Source organism: Octodon degus, unplaced genomic scaffold, assembly GCF_000260255.1.
Source record: "Octodon degus isolate 3935 unplaced genomic scaffold, OctDeg1.0 scaffold00022, whole genome shotgun sequence".
Classification (NCBI taxonomy): domain Eukaryota; kingdom Metazoa; phylum Chordata; class Mammalia; order Rodentia; family Octodontidae; genus Octodon; species Octodon degus.
In genome coordinates this window covers 15,712,126-15,724,620 of record NW_004524598.1, presented here as the reverse complement: position 1 = coordinate 15,724,620, position 12,495 = coordinate 15,712,126, and the positions used below count along the sequence as shown (strand labels likewise).

The 12,495-nt window shown below is 43.7% G+C and overlaps 1 protein-coding gene across 1 annotated transcript in view; it reads right to left on the bottom strand.

Annotated features, from left to right (window-relative positions):
- Positions 1–7,989: 7,989 nt before the first annotated feature.
- Me1 (malic enzyme 1) overlaps positions 7,990–12,495 on the bottom strand; it is a 134,829-nt gene continuing 130,323 nt past the window's right edge. Inside the window, exons 12-13 of the mRNA XM_004628258.2 lie at positions 11,885–11,983; positions 7,990–9,249 (exon numbers count right to left, since the gene is read on the bottom strand). Coding sequence (XP_004628315.1) covers positions 9,079–9,249; positions 11,885–11,983 — 270 coding nt within the window. The 3' untranslated portion in view covers positions 7,990–9,078. The remainder of the gene's footprint in view (positions 9,250–11,884; positions 11,984–12,495) is intronic.

Below are 12,495 nucleotides of genomic sequence, written 5' to 3'. Positions count from 1 at the left end.
ATTAGGTTAACAAGACCAAGAGCCTTCAAAGCCCTAAGTAAATATATCACTATTTATTTCCTGATAAGAGCTGCAAGACTGTAAACTCACATCATCTAAATGCAAATCAGACACTTTAATTAAGCTAAACCCTTTCTAGATTGATGGGATCCTAACCCATGAAAATTTAGTTAACAGCTGAATACCTTAATCAACTGGCTTCAACCTACTCTCCCGCCCTGTAAAGAAAGAGGAGGGCAGGAGAAGCCCTGGCAGGTTTGAAGCTGCTCCTTTGAATTTGCAATTCAATATGATTAATCACCTCAGGGCTATGGTAAAAAAAGGAGTATAACCTTTATCTTTAGATTTACAGTCTAAGGCTTAAATTCAGCCATTTTACCACTACTTATGTTTATTAATCGGTGATTATTCTCTACAAACCACAAAGACATCGGCACTTTATATCAGAGACCCCATAAACTTATACTCAGAGCTGGGCCCAATGTCCCCTAAAGGCTCAATAGCTGCCTTTCTAAAGTATTTTGTTACCCTAGTCAATGGAAGCCTCAGAGGAAGATTCTAGAAGCATCACAAAGTTCATTTTAGGGGAGGGTCTACATGGCTTGAACATGGATTTGGTCCTACATTGGGCTGGCATTCACCTGTTATGTCAGCAGCTGCTGTTGTTACGTCAGGTTTTTTTCTTGGTCAGCACTTATACAATTGCATAATTTTTTGAGCATCATTTCAGGCCAAGGGGCCCCTTGATTAACTCTCCACCAATAAAACTTTCTATGGGCCAAACAGTTCTGATTACTTTTCATCTCCTTATGTTATGATAACTGTTTCCACCTTGTGATGAGTTAATAAGTGCTTAAAAAAAAAAAAAGATGCTGCTACTAAGCCCTGGTCAATTTCAAGATTCTGATGTCTCCACTGAAATATGAAAACCACGTTAACCTTAGCATTTCCCACAGGCCTTCACAGCATAGCGCGAGTTCACTAAAATGCTCTCAGTGGGCTCTGCTGTTTCCCTCACCGATGAATCTATTTCTGAGAGAAAGGAAGGGAGTCACTGGTGAGTCCTCTCAGACTTAGTGATTGGATCTTTAAAATAGGAATAGTCAGATTGTACACCAAAAATTCACTCCAATATTGCTACCTTTGTAAGGCTTTCCTTTCCTTTATATTATTTCTAGCAATGTCTCCACACTGATTTTCATTGCATGTAGGCCTCTACTAAGCCCATGTTTCACTCACCAAAGTGAACGTCATGGCTGCAGCGGCTCAAGGCTGCCCCGAAACCACAACCTGTGGCCAGCGCGCCCTTGCTGGTTCGAAGTTAGCATTCTGCTTCCCCCATATGACACTCTCAGAATCCCATACAATTTCCTCAAGAGTTGGAGAATATAAATGGGCAAAGTACAGAATTCTTTTGTCCCGAGTCTTCTCCTCGGTCTGTCCTCTTAGCTGTATCCACCCCTGCCCTTCTCCATGCTGCAGTGTGCCTTTTTGTATACAGCGATAATGAAAAGTAATCTGGAAGAAGGATGAGGTAAACTATCTTCCCCTTGCAGGCTAACCATTGTCAGGTCAGGACACTGGAGGATCTTCACGGCAGGAACCACCTCTTTAGACAGGAGCTGCTAATCTGATGAGCAACAAAGAACATGCTGTGGTGGATCGCTAACTGGTGGTCAACTCTTTTAACCCAGTTGAATTAAACTAGCCTGGTGCTGGGTGTGGGAGGCCCACCTGAGGATTACTGCCAGCAGCATAGAAGACAGAACAGGAGAAGCTGGCTAAACGCTGTTAGGGATGCTGTTTGGAGGAGCTGCAATCCTCTCACGCTGCTCTGCTGGAGGACCTTGTCATGCAGGCACGATGGGAAGCTCGGGTCCTCATCTTGAGCATCACTTCCTGGCGCCAGGGAGGAAGATGGTGCACTGCTCAGTCTCATGAAGAAGCATGTCACATTGGCTTTCCTGATGGGAACTCAGCTTTCCTCACTGCTGGAGGAGCTCGGGACCTCACTGTTGCTGAGGATGGCTGTGGCACTTTTGGGGGCGCTCTGGTGCTTACCTTGAGCATTGCTTCCTGGCTCCAGGTCAGATCCCTCAGCCTGATGCATAGATCCTTCATCCCAGTGGCAGACTTTCTAACTTTTACCACTGACCTTTGGGCCTTTCCATCCCAGATCCATGAAGCAGGCCTGCATGAGACTTTGCTATGGTCTCTCGGCCTTCAGTTGGACTTGTGGGAGGCATCTTTCTGAGCTCTAGGTTTTCAGCTGGACTCTTGCAGGATATTAGGATCCAGGCCCTCAGCTGGAGTCTTTAGTGCTCGTGTGTGGCCAGATTTCCTGCACTTTTTGTATATGATTCTTGGGTGATTCACTATAAAATAGTACTATAAATGTGTCCTGTACCATATTGTTTGCCTTGCAGAAACCCCAAATCATGATGCATGCCAACTACCCAGCTTGCCTTGGACTCAGGAGAGTTCTAGGGCGTAGGACGTCCAGTGCACAAAGCTAGAGTATGGGCTATTGTAATTCCAGGTGTCCTCACAACTCCAAATCCCCCTACCAAGAGATCTTTGTTCCAAACCTGCTGCTCTTGGGCATGACTGGAAGAAGGATGCTGGTTTTCTTTCTGCCTCACAATATTAAGAGAGCAACGCCTTCCAGCAAAAACATAGGGACTTGTCTAGTTAGTAGACTGAAGTTGAGTCTTTGAGCCTGAATTGTCTCTCCCCTCCTGCAATACCCCATTGTTCTTACTACATTCTGAAGCAGTCTTTCCTTTGTGAGAATCTTTATGAGATTCACTGTGCAACTTCTGATTCTTACTTAAGGCCAAAATGACCATGAAAGTTAAGTGTTGAATCACTTCAGGTCATACAGCCAGTCCGGACAACGCAACGGAAGACCCTCATGACAGAGGACTTCCAGAACTGCTTCAGAAATCGGTACAAATGATGCAATAGGTGTTTAAGGTGACAGGGAGCCTGCTGATGGGGATTAACAGTGATGTCTTGTACCGTAATAAAAATGTTCTAACTTCATGTATTCACTGGATTTTTAGATCATTCCTATAGTTTATATTTATCCCTGGAGCTGTGAACTTATGTTCTTTTCTTTAAACTTTTATTAGGATTTTATTCTATTTTAACTCCTTCAGTATCATTTTAACTTTATAATTTTGTATTATTTTTAGTAATTAGAGGTTACAATATGCTTTCATAATGTATTATAATATTCTTTGACTTACTGCAGGTTTGTAGGTTGTTTATAAAGTATATATTAGTTACTAAAATATTCTTTAAATTAATAATATACTCCTTTATGAATAATGTAAACTGTACAACAGCACAATTCCATTAATCTCTCATTTTCTCTTTGTCCTATGCTCAATATATATTTTACATCTACATATTTTGTTTTTGAGATACAGTCTCACCGTATAGTTCAGACTGGGCTTTAATTCACGTAGCCCCAGGCTGGACTGGAACTCCCAGCAACCCTCCTGCCTCAGCCTCCCCAGTCATAAGCCACCATGCTCGGCTTCCTACGCATTTTTCTAAAACGTACACGCATTATGTGTTTCAAATGTCCAGGAGTCTCATTCTCCTTATGGTCACCCCTTGCAGTATTCCACTTGCTCCTGTGGACCCGTGCTTCCATCCGGGATCAATCTCGTTCATCCTGAAGAGCTTCCGTCTGCAGTGTAGCTCTGCAGGCTGTGGAACAGCTCTACTTTCATTTATCTGAAAGGCTTCCATTTCTGAAGGACATTTTCTCTGTAGGAAATTCTAAATTATCAGGTTGGGGAGATAGCTTGATGGTTTAAGCACCTGCCTGGCAAGTGCAAGGACCCAGGTTCGATCCCCAGTACCTCACGCTATGCCAGCCCCATGCCAAGCCAGCCACTGAAACCAGACATGGGGGCGCACGCCTGTAATCCTAGCACTGGGGAGGCTGAGACAGGAGGATCACTAGGAGTCTGAACTGCACAGTGAGACCCTGGACCAAACATATAAAAAAATTAAAAAATATTTCTTAAATTATCAGTTTTATTCCTTCAGCACCTTACAGTCTTTCCATTATCTCTCATTTTTTTCCCACTAAGAAGCTGGCTATCGTCGTTGTACCTCTGAAGGTATCACACGTTCTGTTTAGCTGCATTTAGATTTTCTCTCTGTTCTTGACCATCAACGATCTCAGTGAGGTATTTCTAGGAATGTTTTTCTAGTCCTGATCCTGCTTGGGGATTGCTAGCTCTTAATCTGTTGGCTGATGTTTTTGAGGAAATTCCTTTCAAATATTTATTCTCCAATAGCTGTCCCCGCTCCTTCCAGCCCTCCAAGTGCAAATATATTATATCATTTCACATTAGGCTCTCTCTCTCTCTCTCCCCTTCTATTTCTCATCTCTTCCTGGCTCAGCTGGGGTAGTTTCTAATGACCAGCTTTTGGGGACACTGATCCTTTCTCCTTCTGTTCAGCCCATTTAATTTTAACCAAGCAATAAATCTTTAATTTCAAATACTCCATCTTTCAGGTTTAAAATACATATTTAATTCCTTAGATATTCCATTTTATGAGGAACTCCATCTTTTCTTCAGCTTGGTCTCCTCCCGATTTCTCGAGCACAAGTAGAACCATCACTTGGCTCTCACGTGGGACGGTGCTCTGGGTGGCCGGTGGATCCACCGCCGCACTAGGGAGTCACATTTCTCTGCTTTTCTCTGTGTAGTTTTGCTTTTAGGTTGCACAGGAGCACCAGATCCAGAGCACTCTAGAGCCTGCAGTCAACACTGAGCTGGGCACATGGTGTCATTCCTCGGGGAGGTCGCGTGAGGGACAGAGAATCGGGAACTTCCCTGCCCAGGCCGGCTTTCAGCTTCAGTTAGCTCTTTAGACTTCTCAAAAGAGGACGCATGCTGTGCATGTATTATAGAGGCGGGATTCTATTCTTCTACATACATTTTAAAATGCATTTGCTTCCCTGGAAACTCCAACTGCAAATGGCTTTTTGGCAGAGATGTTGCTACGTGCTTAAAATCTGTCTCATCTTGTGTGTTGTCCTAAAACAAAACAAACTGGAACAATCTTCCTCAGTGTTGTCTAGCTACAGCTTCGGGGCCATGGGACTCGTGGGACTCCCCTCAGCTGGCAGAACACAGGCCGAAGCGGCTCTCCGATAAAACCTCCCGCGCTAACCCTGCGCGTCCTTGTCCTCCCCTCCTCAAGCAGGCGCAGGCGACACGGAGGTGGAGTCAGCCGGGCACCATGTGTCAGGGCCTCGGCCCGGGGGCCACCGCGGCAGCGAGCCCAGCCGGCCTACGCAGCACCGCGCTGAACTGTCGACTGCTGTGAGGAGAAGTAATGACTTCATGGAAGGCACTCCCACCCGGGCACAAGCTCGCTATCTGTTCACAGCTTTTATGTATTGTAATAACATTTCATCTTTTCATCAGAGGAAAAAATTGTCATCTTATGTCTATGATGATTAGAAATTACAACTGTTTGCCTGTGCTATCTAAATGTCCAGTTGATTCCTACAGAGAAGTGGTGGTTTCTAAGATACTTTCGTACATGGCGAAGCTGAATTCTTTTTTTATTCTCAATAGCTTGTAAAGCTGATGGCTGTGTATACAGACACAAGCTATAAAAGTAATAGTAACTCTTGCACCTGTTATCTGTCCCAGTACTGAACCTGAACCCAGGAGCTTCTCGCTGGGTTCAGAGTCAGCAGAAGGTTCTTTCCCCAGCCCATTTTTAGCTTTTTATTTTGAGACAGGGTCTCAGCCACCACTGTCACTCTGGTGGGCCTGAACTTGCCACCACCTGTCTCAGCCTCCCAGAGTGCTGGAACGACAAGCCACAGCCGGCGGCTATTCCATTCCTTTCTCATACTTCTCTCTATGGCCTCCAGTTAAATCATCTGAAACAACAACTAACAGTAATGGTTTTCTTAAAGCCTTTAGTGCATTTGGTTGGCTGGTATTTTAATATCTTTCTATCTCTGTTTATAAAGAACATAGCTCTAGCATTTTCTTGTTTTCTGTTGCTCATTGCTCATGCTCTCTCCTGCCTCGGGATATGTGCATCTGGTTACATCCTCTGCCTGACATCAATCAATCAACCTCGATCTTTCTCCGTCCCTGCGCTAATTCCTACCGCTTTCTCTCTCACATTACTGCTTTAACATTTATTCCCTTTCAGTAAATGCTCAATCTATAAAAATAGTTAAGTAAGTTAATTTTCTCATCTTCAGTCTATTCTTCCTTCCTAATTTGCATGCCTGGTGTATTAAGAGGAGCTGGTAAAACTGCGTGTGTTTTCTCTATTTTACTGAAACATTATTTATTAAAATAGTTTTGAGTAATATTTCCTACAGACTTAGACTTCATTTTTTGTTTGTTTGAGGCATGGTAGCTATAGTTCAGGCTGTAGTTCAAACTCAAACAGGTAGCCCAGGTTGACCTCAAACTTGAGACAATCCTCCTGCCTCTGCCTCCCGAGGGCTGGGAGTACAGGCGTGTGCCACCACGCCTGGCAAGCGACGCATCTCTCTAGACATACAGTGTTAGAGCTGTCAGCATGTGCATGTTTCTTTTACACTCAACACATCGATCTCTGGCTCACTAGCTAGCATCTGAGGCTTGTCTGAATGGAACTGAAATGTAGTATAAGAATGCAACTGGAATTTTAAGATTTGACATGAACAAAAAAACCTAGAACATCTCAGTAATTTTATGCTGATTCCATGTTGAATTACATAAATTCTGCCTGTTTCTCTTTTGTGAATCTACCGGAAAATTTAAAAATACAAATGGGATAGTGCTGCTCACAAGGTAGCCTCATCAGTGGAGACCAAGCTATAAGAAAAGAGCAATTTGCATTTAAACCTCTCACTTTCACTTCTTAGCTCTGTAAGTTTGGCAAGTTACTTAAAACATGAACTTCGTAAGGAAACTGGGGATTACATTAAATAAGACAATGTATGTAGAATTAATGGCACTTGGTAAATAACATCTAAAGCTTGTTTAATCATCTTCAAAACGAAGGTCACCCGTCACAGCACCTACCATATGGCTGTACGAGGAGGAAACCAATGAAGCTCGTCCTGAAGTAAGCAGTTACTACAATTCCTTTACAACTGATATGACCTCAGTATCCACTATTAGGTTCTACAATGTTGCCGTGTTTTAAGAAAAATAAGTTACTTTATAATTGTATTCACTCTTTTCTATGTGTTAATAAATCTGTTGGGGTTTTATTCTGTATTTTAGAGAAGGGTCTGCAGGGTGTTCAGGGTCTCACTACTAGATCAGACTTGTAGTGATGTGCCTGTTTACAGCCTCCCAAGAGCTGGGATTACAGGCGCGTGCCATCACGCCCAGTCTCAATTGCCACCTCAGTGTGCCCTGAGGAAGGGGCTGTCACAGCAGGCCCAGGGATTGAAACCCTGTCCCCTGCGCCTGTTTGCAGGTGCTTCAATCTGCTGAGCTATTTGGCCAGCCACTTTAATAAATCTTTTGCATAGGTAAGTACATTTAGTTATATGGAAACAAAATAGTTAAGCATCCTGAATTTTTTCCAAGTAACTACTGAAAAAACTTGACTAAACGTTATGTTTAGAAAATCCCCAACTCCTTCTATTCAAACTTGAAATAATTTGTATAAACTTCTCCTTTCAGTAAAATCATTTCACAGAAGTTTATCTTGAATAGCTCATACTCTTTAAAGTACTGTTTCAAAAATAAAATTCTACAAATAACTCTGCACATAAATAGCAAATGTTAATACACCCAAGTTTAAGAATTTAAAATTGTTGAGCTGAGTGTGGTGTGCACACCTGCAGTCCCAGCACGCGGGAGGCTGAGGCAGGAGGATTGCCCTGAGTTCAAGGCTGCCTGGAAAATGTAGCAAGACACTGTCATAAAAAAATATTGAAGTTGTTTTCATTGGTTCCTTAATATCTAAAGTAGATTAATACAATCTGGTATATAATGGGGGTACAATTTCTTATAGAATAACCTTGGTAATTAAAATATTTTAGTATGTGACAGAAAGGTAATCTCTGAATCTGGAGACACAGTTACAAAACCTTTTCCAAACTCAGAGGAAAGTGAGTGAACTTACTGTGACACAGTAAGCTCTCAGGTGTCACTGTCAATCCCAGGGTACTACAAGTGGTCACTCCAGTAGACCGCCAGCGTGTCGGGAACCATGGCCTCACTCCTGGTCCTGGGAGCGCTTTGTCCTAAGCGGCTGGCTCTGCAGGCAGCCCCTGCTCTGAGGCCTGGACTAAGGCCTTCCGCACAGCCTGGCTGTGCTGATAGGAAGCCTCTCCCCTCTGCATGGGCCGCAGCCCCCGCGGGCATCAGCAGCTCTGTGATAGCGTAGGGCCTGGGCATTTGGCCGGGGAAACCCAGCGCTTACACTCGGCACTTGTGACGGAGGACCGAGGTGTAAAGAGCTTTGTAAGACACAATGACAAAAGATTTTAAAACCTAAGGCGACTCAAGGTCATAAACAGCAGGGGTCTTTGTTACAAATGTTAGAATTCAGTTGCACAAAAAGAATAAATATAATCTAAGACTGGAATAAAAATATATCCAAAGTTATTTTTTTTTCTAGGCAGCAAAACAGTATTCTGTTTAGAAAAAGTTCATACAAACCTAAAGTCATTTCTATTTTTTTTTTTTTTAAAGTAGATTTTAACAAAATGGCCAGTAAAAGAATTAGGAGTTTTAATGTTGATCATATCAATTTATTAACTAGTTTTGGTCTTCCCATTAGTTTCTTATATAAAAAGGTTAGCTTCTCAATAGTAGGTACAACAGTATTTAAGGAGAATTTAGGGGAAAAATGGAAGATAGAAATCATAAATAACCAAAAGGTAAATGAAGAAAAATTAGTGTAACATTTGCCATAGTTTAGATTAATCTTCATTCATAAATTTTTAGATTGTTAAAATTATCTTAGCCTAAAATTACTATGACGAATTACCATAAAAGATTCCAACCTTTGAAAATTGTGAAACTCATCAAGAGCTCTTTAGTGCAGCTTAGAATGTCAGCTATCACACTACTTGTCAGCTTTGGTCTGTACGCTCTGGACCTCTGCAGGCCAAGGGTAACAGGCAGGGAGAATCTGGTCATATTCCGTGCTGTACATCTGCGAGCAGACAAACGCTTCTTTGTCTTGTGGTTCAGGATAAACTGTGGCTGTCTTTTCTTGGTATGCATCAGTCACAATCTAGAAATAAAAGAATATTATCTGAATGAACAGAGGGTCTAGGGAGCACATGCTTATAGAAGATTTTTATCTGTCAAAAGTTAACTTATAATTTATCTTTGTATCCATAAAAATTATTACAATAAAATCATATAAACAAAGAAAATATGAAGTGAAAATGACATTATAAATCACACAGCAAGAGGAGGCAATGATACTAGCAACTCAGGAAAGTGGGAATGGTGTAGATGTACTCAAGTGTGAGCCTACCAGGATTGCACAACAGCCCCACAATGCAGTTCCGCTAGCCTCGAGCTCACAGGGATCCCTCCTGCCTCAGCCTCCAGAGTACTAGACTCACAGCCATGCATGCCATACCTGGCAACCTGGCCATTTTAAGTGAAAAATTAAACAAGTTTTGTGAAATCACAGAACTGTGGAACCAATTACCATCCAGTTTCAGACTACTTCCAAGAAGAGGCCAATCCCAGTGCCTGGTGGCACTGGCCATGTGGCTGCCACGGTAACACCGACCCTGTCCGCGCTGCGCTGGCGCTGCCCTGCTCCCCTTCCTGCCCTGGGCTCCGTACAGCGCTGATGGCTCACTGCCCCTCCTGTCCGTGTCAAAGCCTCTGGGCAGCAGCTCGCCTCTCGCTGCTCCCTACTTCTCCCCTCACATCAGCACCTCTTTCCCGACGCTGACTGACCCTGTGAAAGTCTGATACTTCCAAGGCCCGCCTGTTTCCGTCCAGCGTTGCTTGGTTCCACATCCAGGGGCAGAAACTGGCCCATCTCTAATTTCTGATGTTGTGCTCGGCTTTGAGTCTCTTCTTCAAACTCTGATCACTGCTTCTTCCCTAGCTGCTGCTTCTGTCTCCAGTGACAACAGCCCCATCTTCTATCCTCGGGTTCCACCTAGATTTCTGGCCACGGCGCCCTCCATCCTACTGGCCTCGCCACTGTGCTGTGTGATGACTTGCGTGTCTGGCCCTCTCGCTCCACTCTTAAGTTTCAGTCACCTCTGTCAACTGGTTAGAAGCGTAACTTGTGCCACGGACACCTTTACCTCGTCTTCCCGCGCCACTCCCTGCTGACCAGGCTGCGTGGAAGGCGCCCTCTCCTTCCTGCGCTCAGCCCCAGGGCGCGACCATCTGCTTGCTCCGGAGCCCTTCGCCTCCCGCCTCCAGTCCGGGTCAGCTGTTTGCTTCTGCACATCGCTCCCAGCGCTCCATTTTCCCACTGCTGGAGGCACGGCTGCATCTTTTTAGACTCCTTATTTGCTCCTCTGATCATATCCTAACTTTCCATTACAATCATCAAAATTAACTTGCATGTTAATGTTCTATTCAGCATATTAATAATTCAGACCAGCTAAAAGCCAGTCAGGACATGTGATTAGAAGCCACGGTGTGTTCTCACCAACCGATAAGCGCACAGATTGCTATCTAGACGGGTGATGGTTTAGTACTTTTGAAGAAATCTTCCTTCAGTCGACAAGAAAAACGATGACATACGAATCTTTTAAACAGTGTTGTTTAGATAAACTAGCTAATGGCTCAAACTACTGATTTTTAAACCAGGAGCAATTTGGTTTCCAGGGGGACATGTGACAATGGCTGGCAACATTTTTGATTGTGACTACGGTACCAATGCCACTAACATGCAGAAAGCAGAGGCCACGGGTGTCCAACGCACTAGAGCAGCACAGCCACCAGCTATCCAGCCCAGTGCCCTGAAGACTGAGGCTGGAACCCCCAATCCTTACGCGGAAGTCCTAACCCTTGATCAGAACGCGCCTGGATGTGGAGATGCAGCTTTGGAAGAGTTAATGAAGCTAACGTGAGGCTGGAAGGTGACCGTAATCCAGCCTGACTGGCACCCCTGCAGAAGATGGGAGAGCACACCCAGAGGTGCACATGCCCAAGATGGCGAGGGCAGCCCCCTGCAGGCCAAGGACAGTGGCCTCGGGAGAAACAGATCTGGGCCCAGGAGCTGCCAGGACATGGGAGAACCAACTCTGTTGTTGAAGCGTACGGTATTCATTATGGAAGCCCCCGCCAACTATTACTGTACACCACAGAGTCCATTTCCCTCTCGTGTTCAGTTATAGAAAATTTTCCTGCTTTTAGATTCTCCTTGTGTAACTCTCCTAAATAGACCATCTGCCACCCTGGTGGCTGGTGAGGCTTTGCCCACTTTTCCTTACACCCAGCACTGCCAACCGAGGCCCAGTCCGTCCCTGAGACGCCGTGCATCGGAGGCACGCACATGGCGGGCCGTCGCAAGCCTGTGTCACTCCACCACATCTTCAGTAATTTGGCAGGCATTGTGAGTATGGTTTGGAAAAAGTACAACTGTAGTCAGGTGAAATAAAATGGGAGGGATCAGACTCAAAGAAACTCCAAATAAATTATTTAAATTATAGGAGAAAAAGAACAATATGGAAATGAAGGATTCATCTCCATCCTTCCATTCCTCTCTGAGGACAAAGCGTACCTGCTATGCCCCATGAAGTCTCTGCCTCATTTTCCTGTTTCTGAGACGCACCGAATACACAGGCACACATTCCACAGAAGCAGATTTTTAATATCAAAAAGTCCTACTTAGTAAAAGAATGAAGGAAAAATAGTTAAGATCCGAGCACGTGTGACTTTACCTTTACTGCAATTTTCAGTGAAACATCTCTTATAGTATTCAAAGGAGGATAGAGCCGTCCCTCTTCAAGGTGCTTATCTAACACTTGCTGAGATATAACCTTAAAAAAGAAAAGAGAAGAAAAGTATTTATGTACCACACTGTACATGGTGGCAGCAGGCATATAACTAGGTAGACGGTAATCCTGTCAATGCCCGTTGGCAGTGCATGGTGGTCACATTCACTGTCCCCACCCCACTGTCCATGTACACACATCTCAATTCTTTTCCTTGTCACCTTCCCCCACCGCATTTTGCTACCATCAGATTCATCTGCTTGTCTCATAAGTCCTTAGAAAGCTAATTATCACATATGCAGAAAGTTAATTATCATATATGCATGCATAAAGCATGCATATTATCATATAATTATCATATATAATATCATATAATTATCATATATAATATATATGCAGGTTAACAATAAGACTAGTAGTCTGCAAAACATATAAGACACATAAGGCAATTATACTAAATCAAGGAATTCTTTTAGATATATTGTCCGCACTGGACTGTAATAACTTTTTTTCCTCTCTCTTTTCCTCTTACCTTTTAATTTGCATTTTATTTTCAT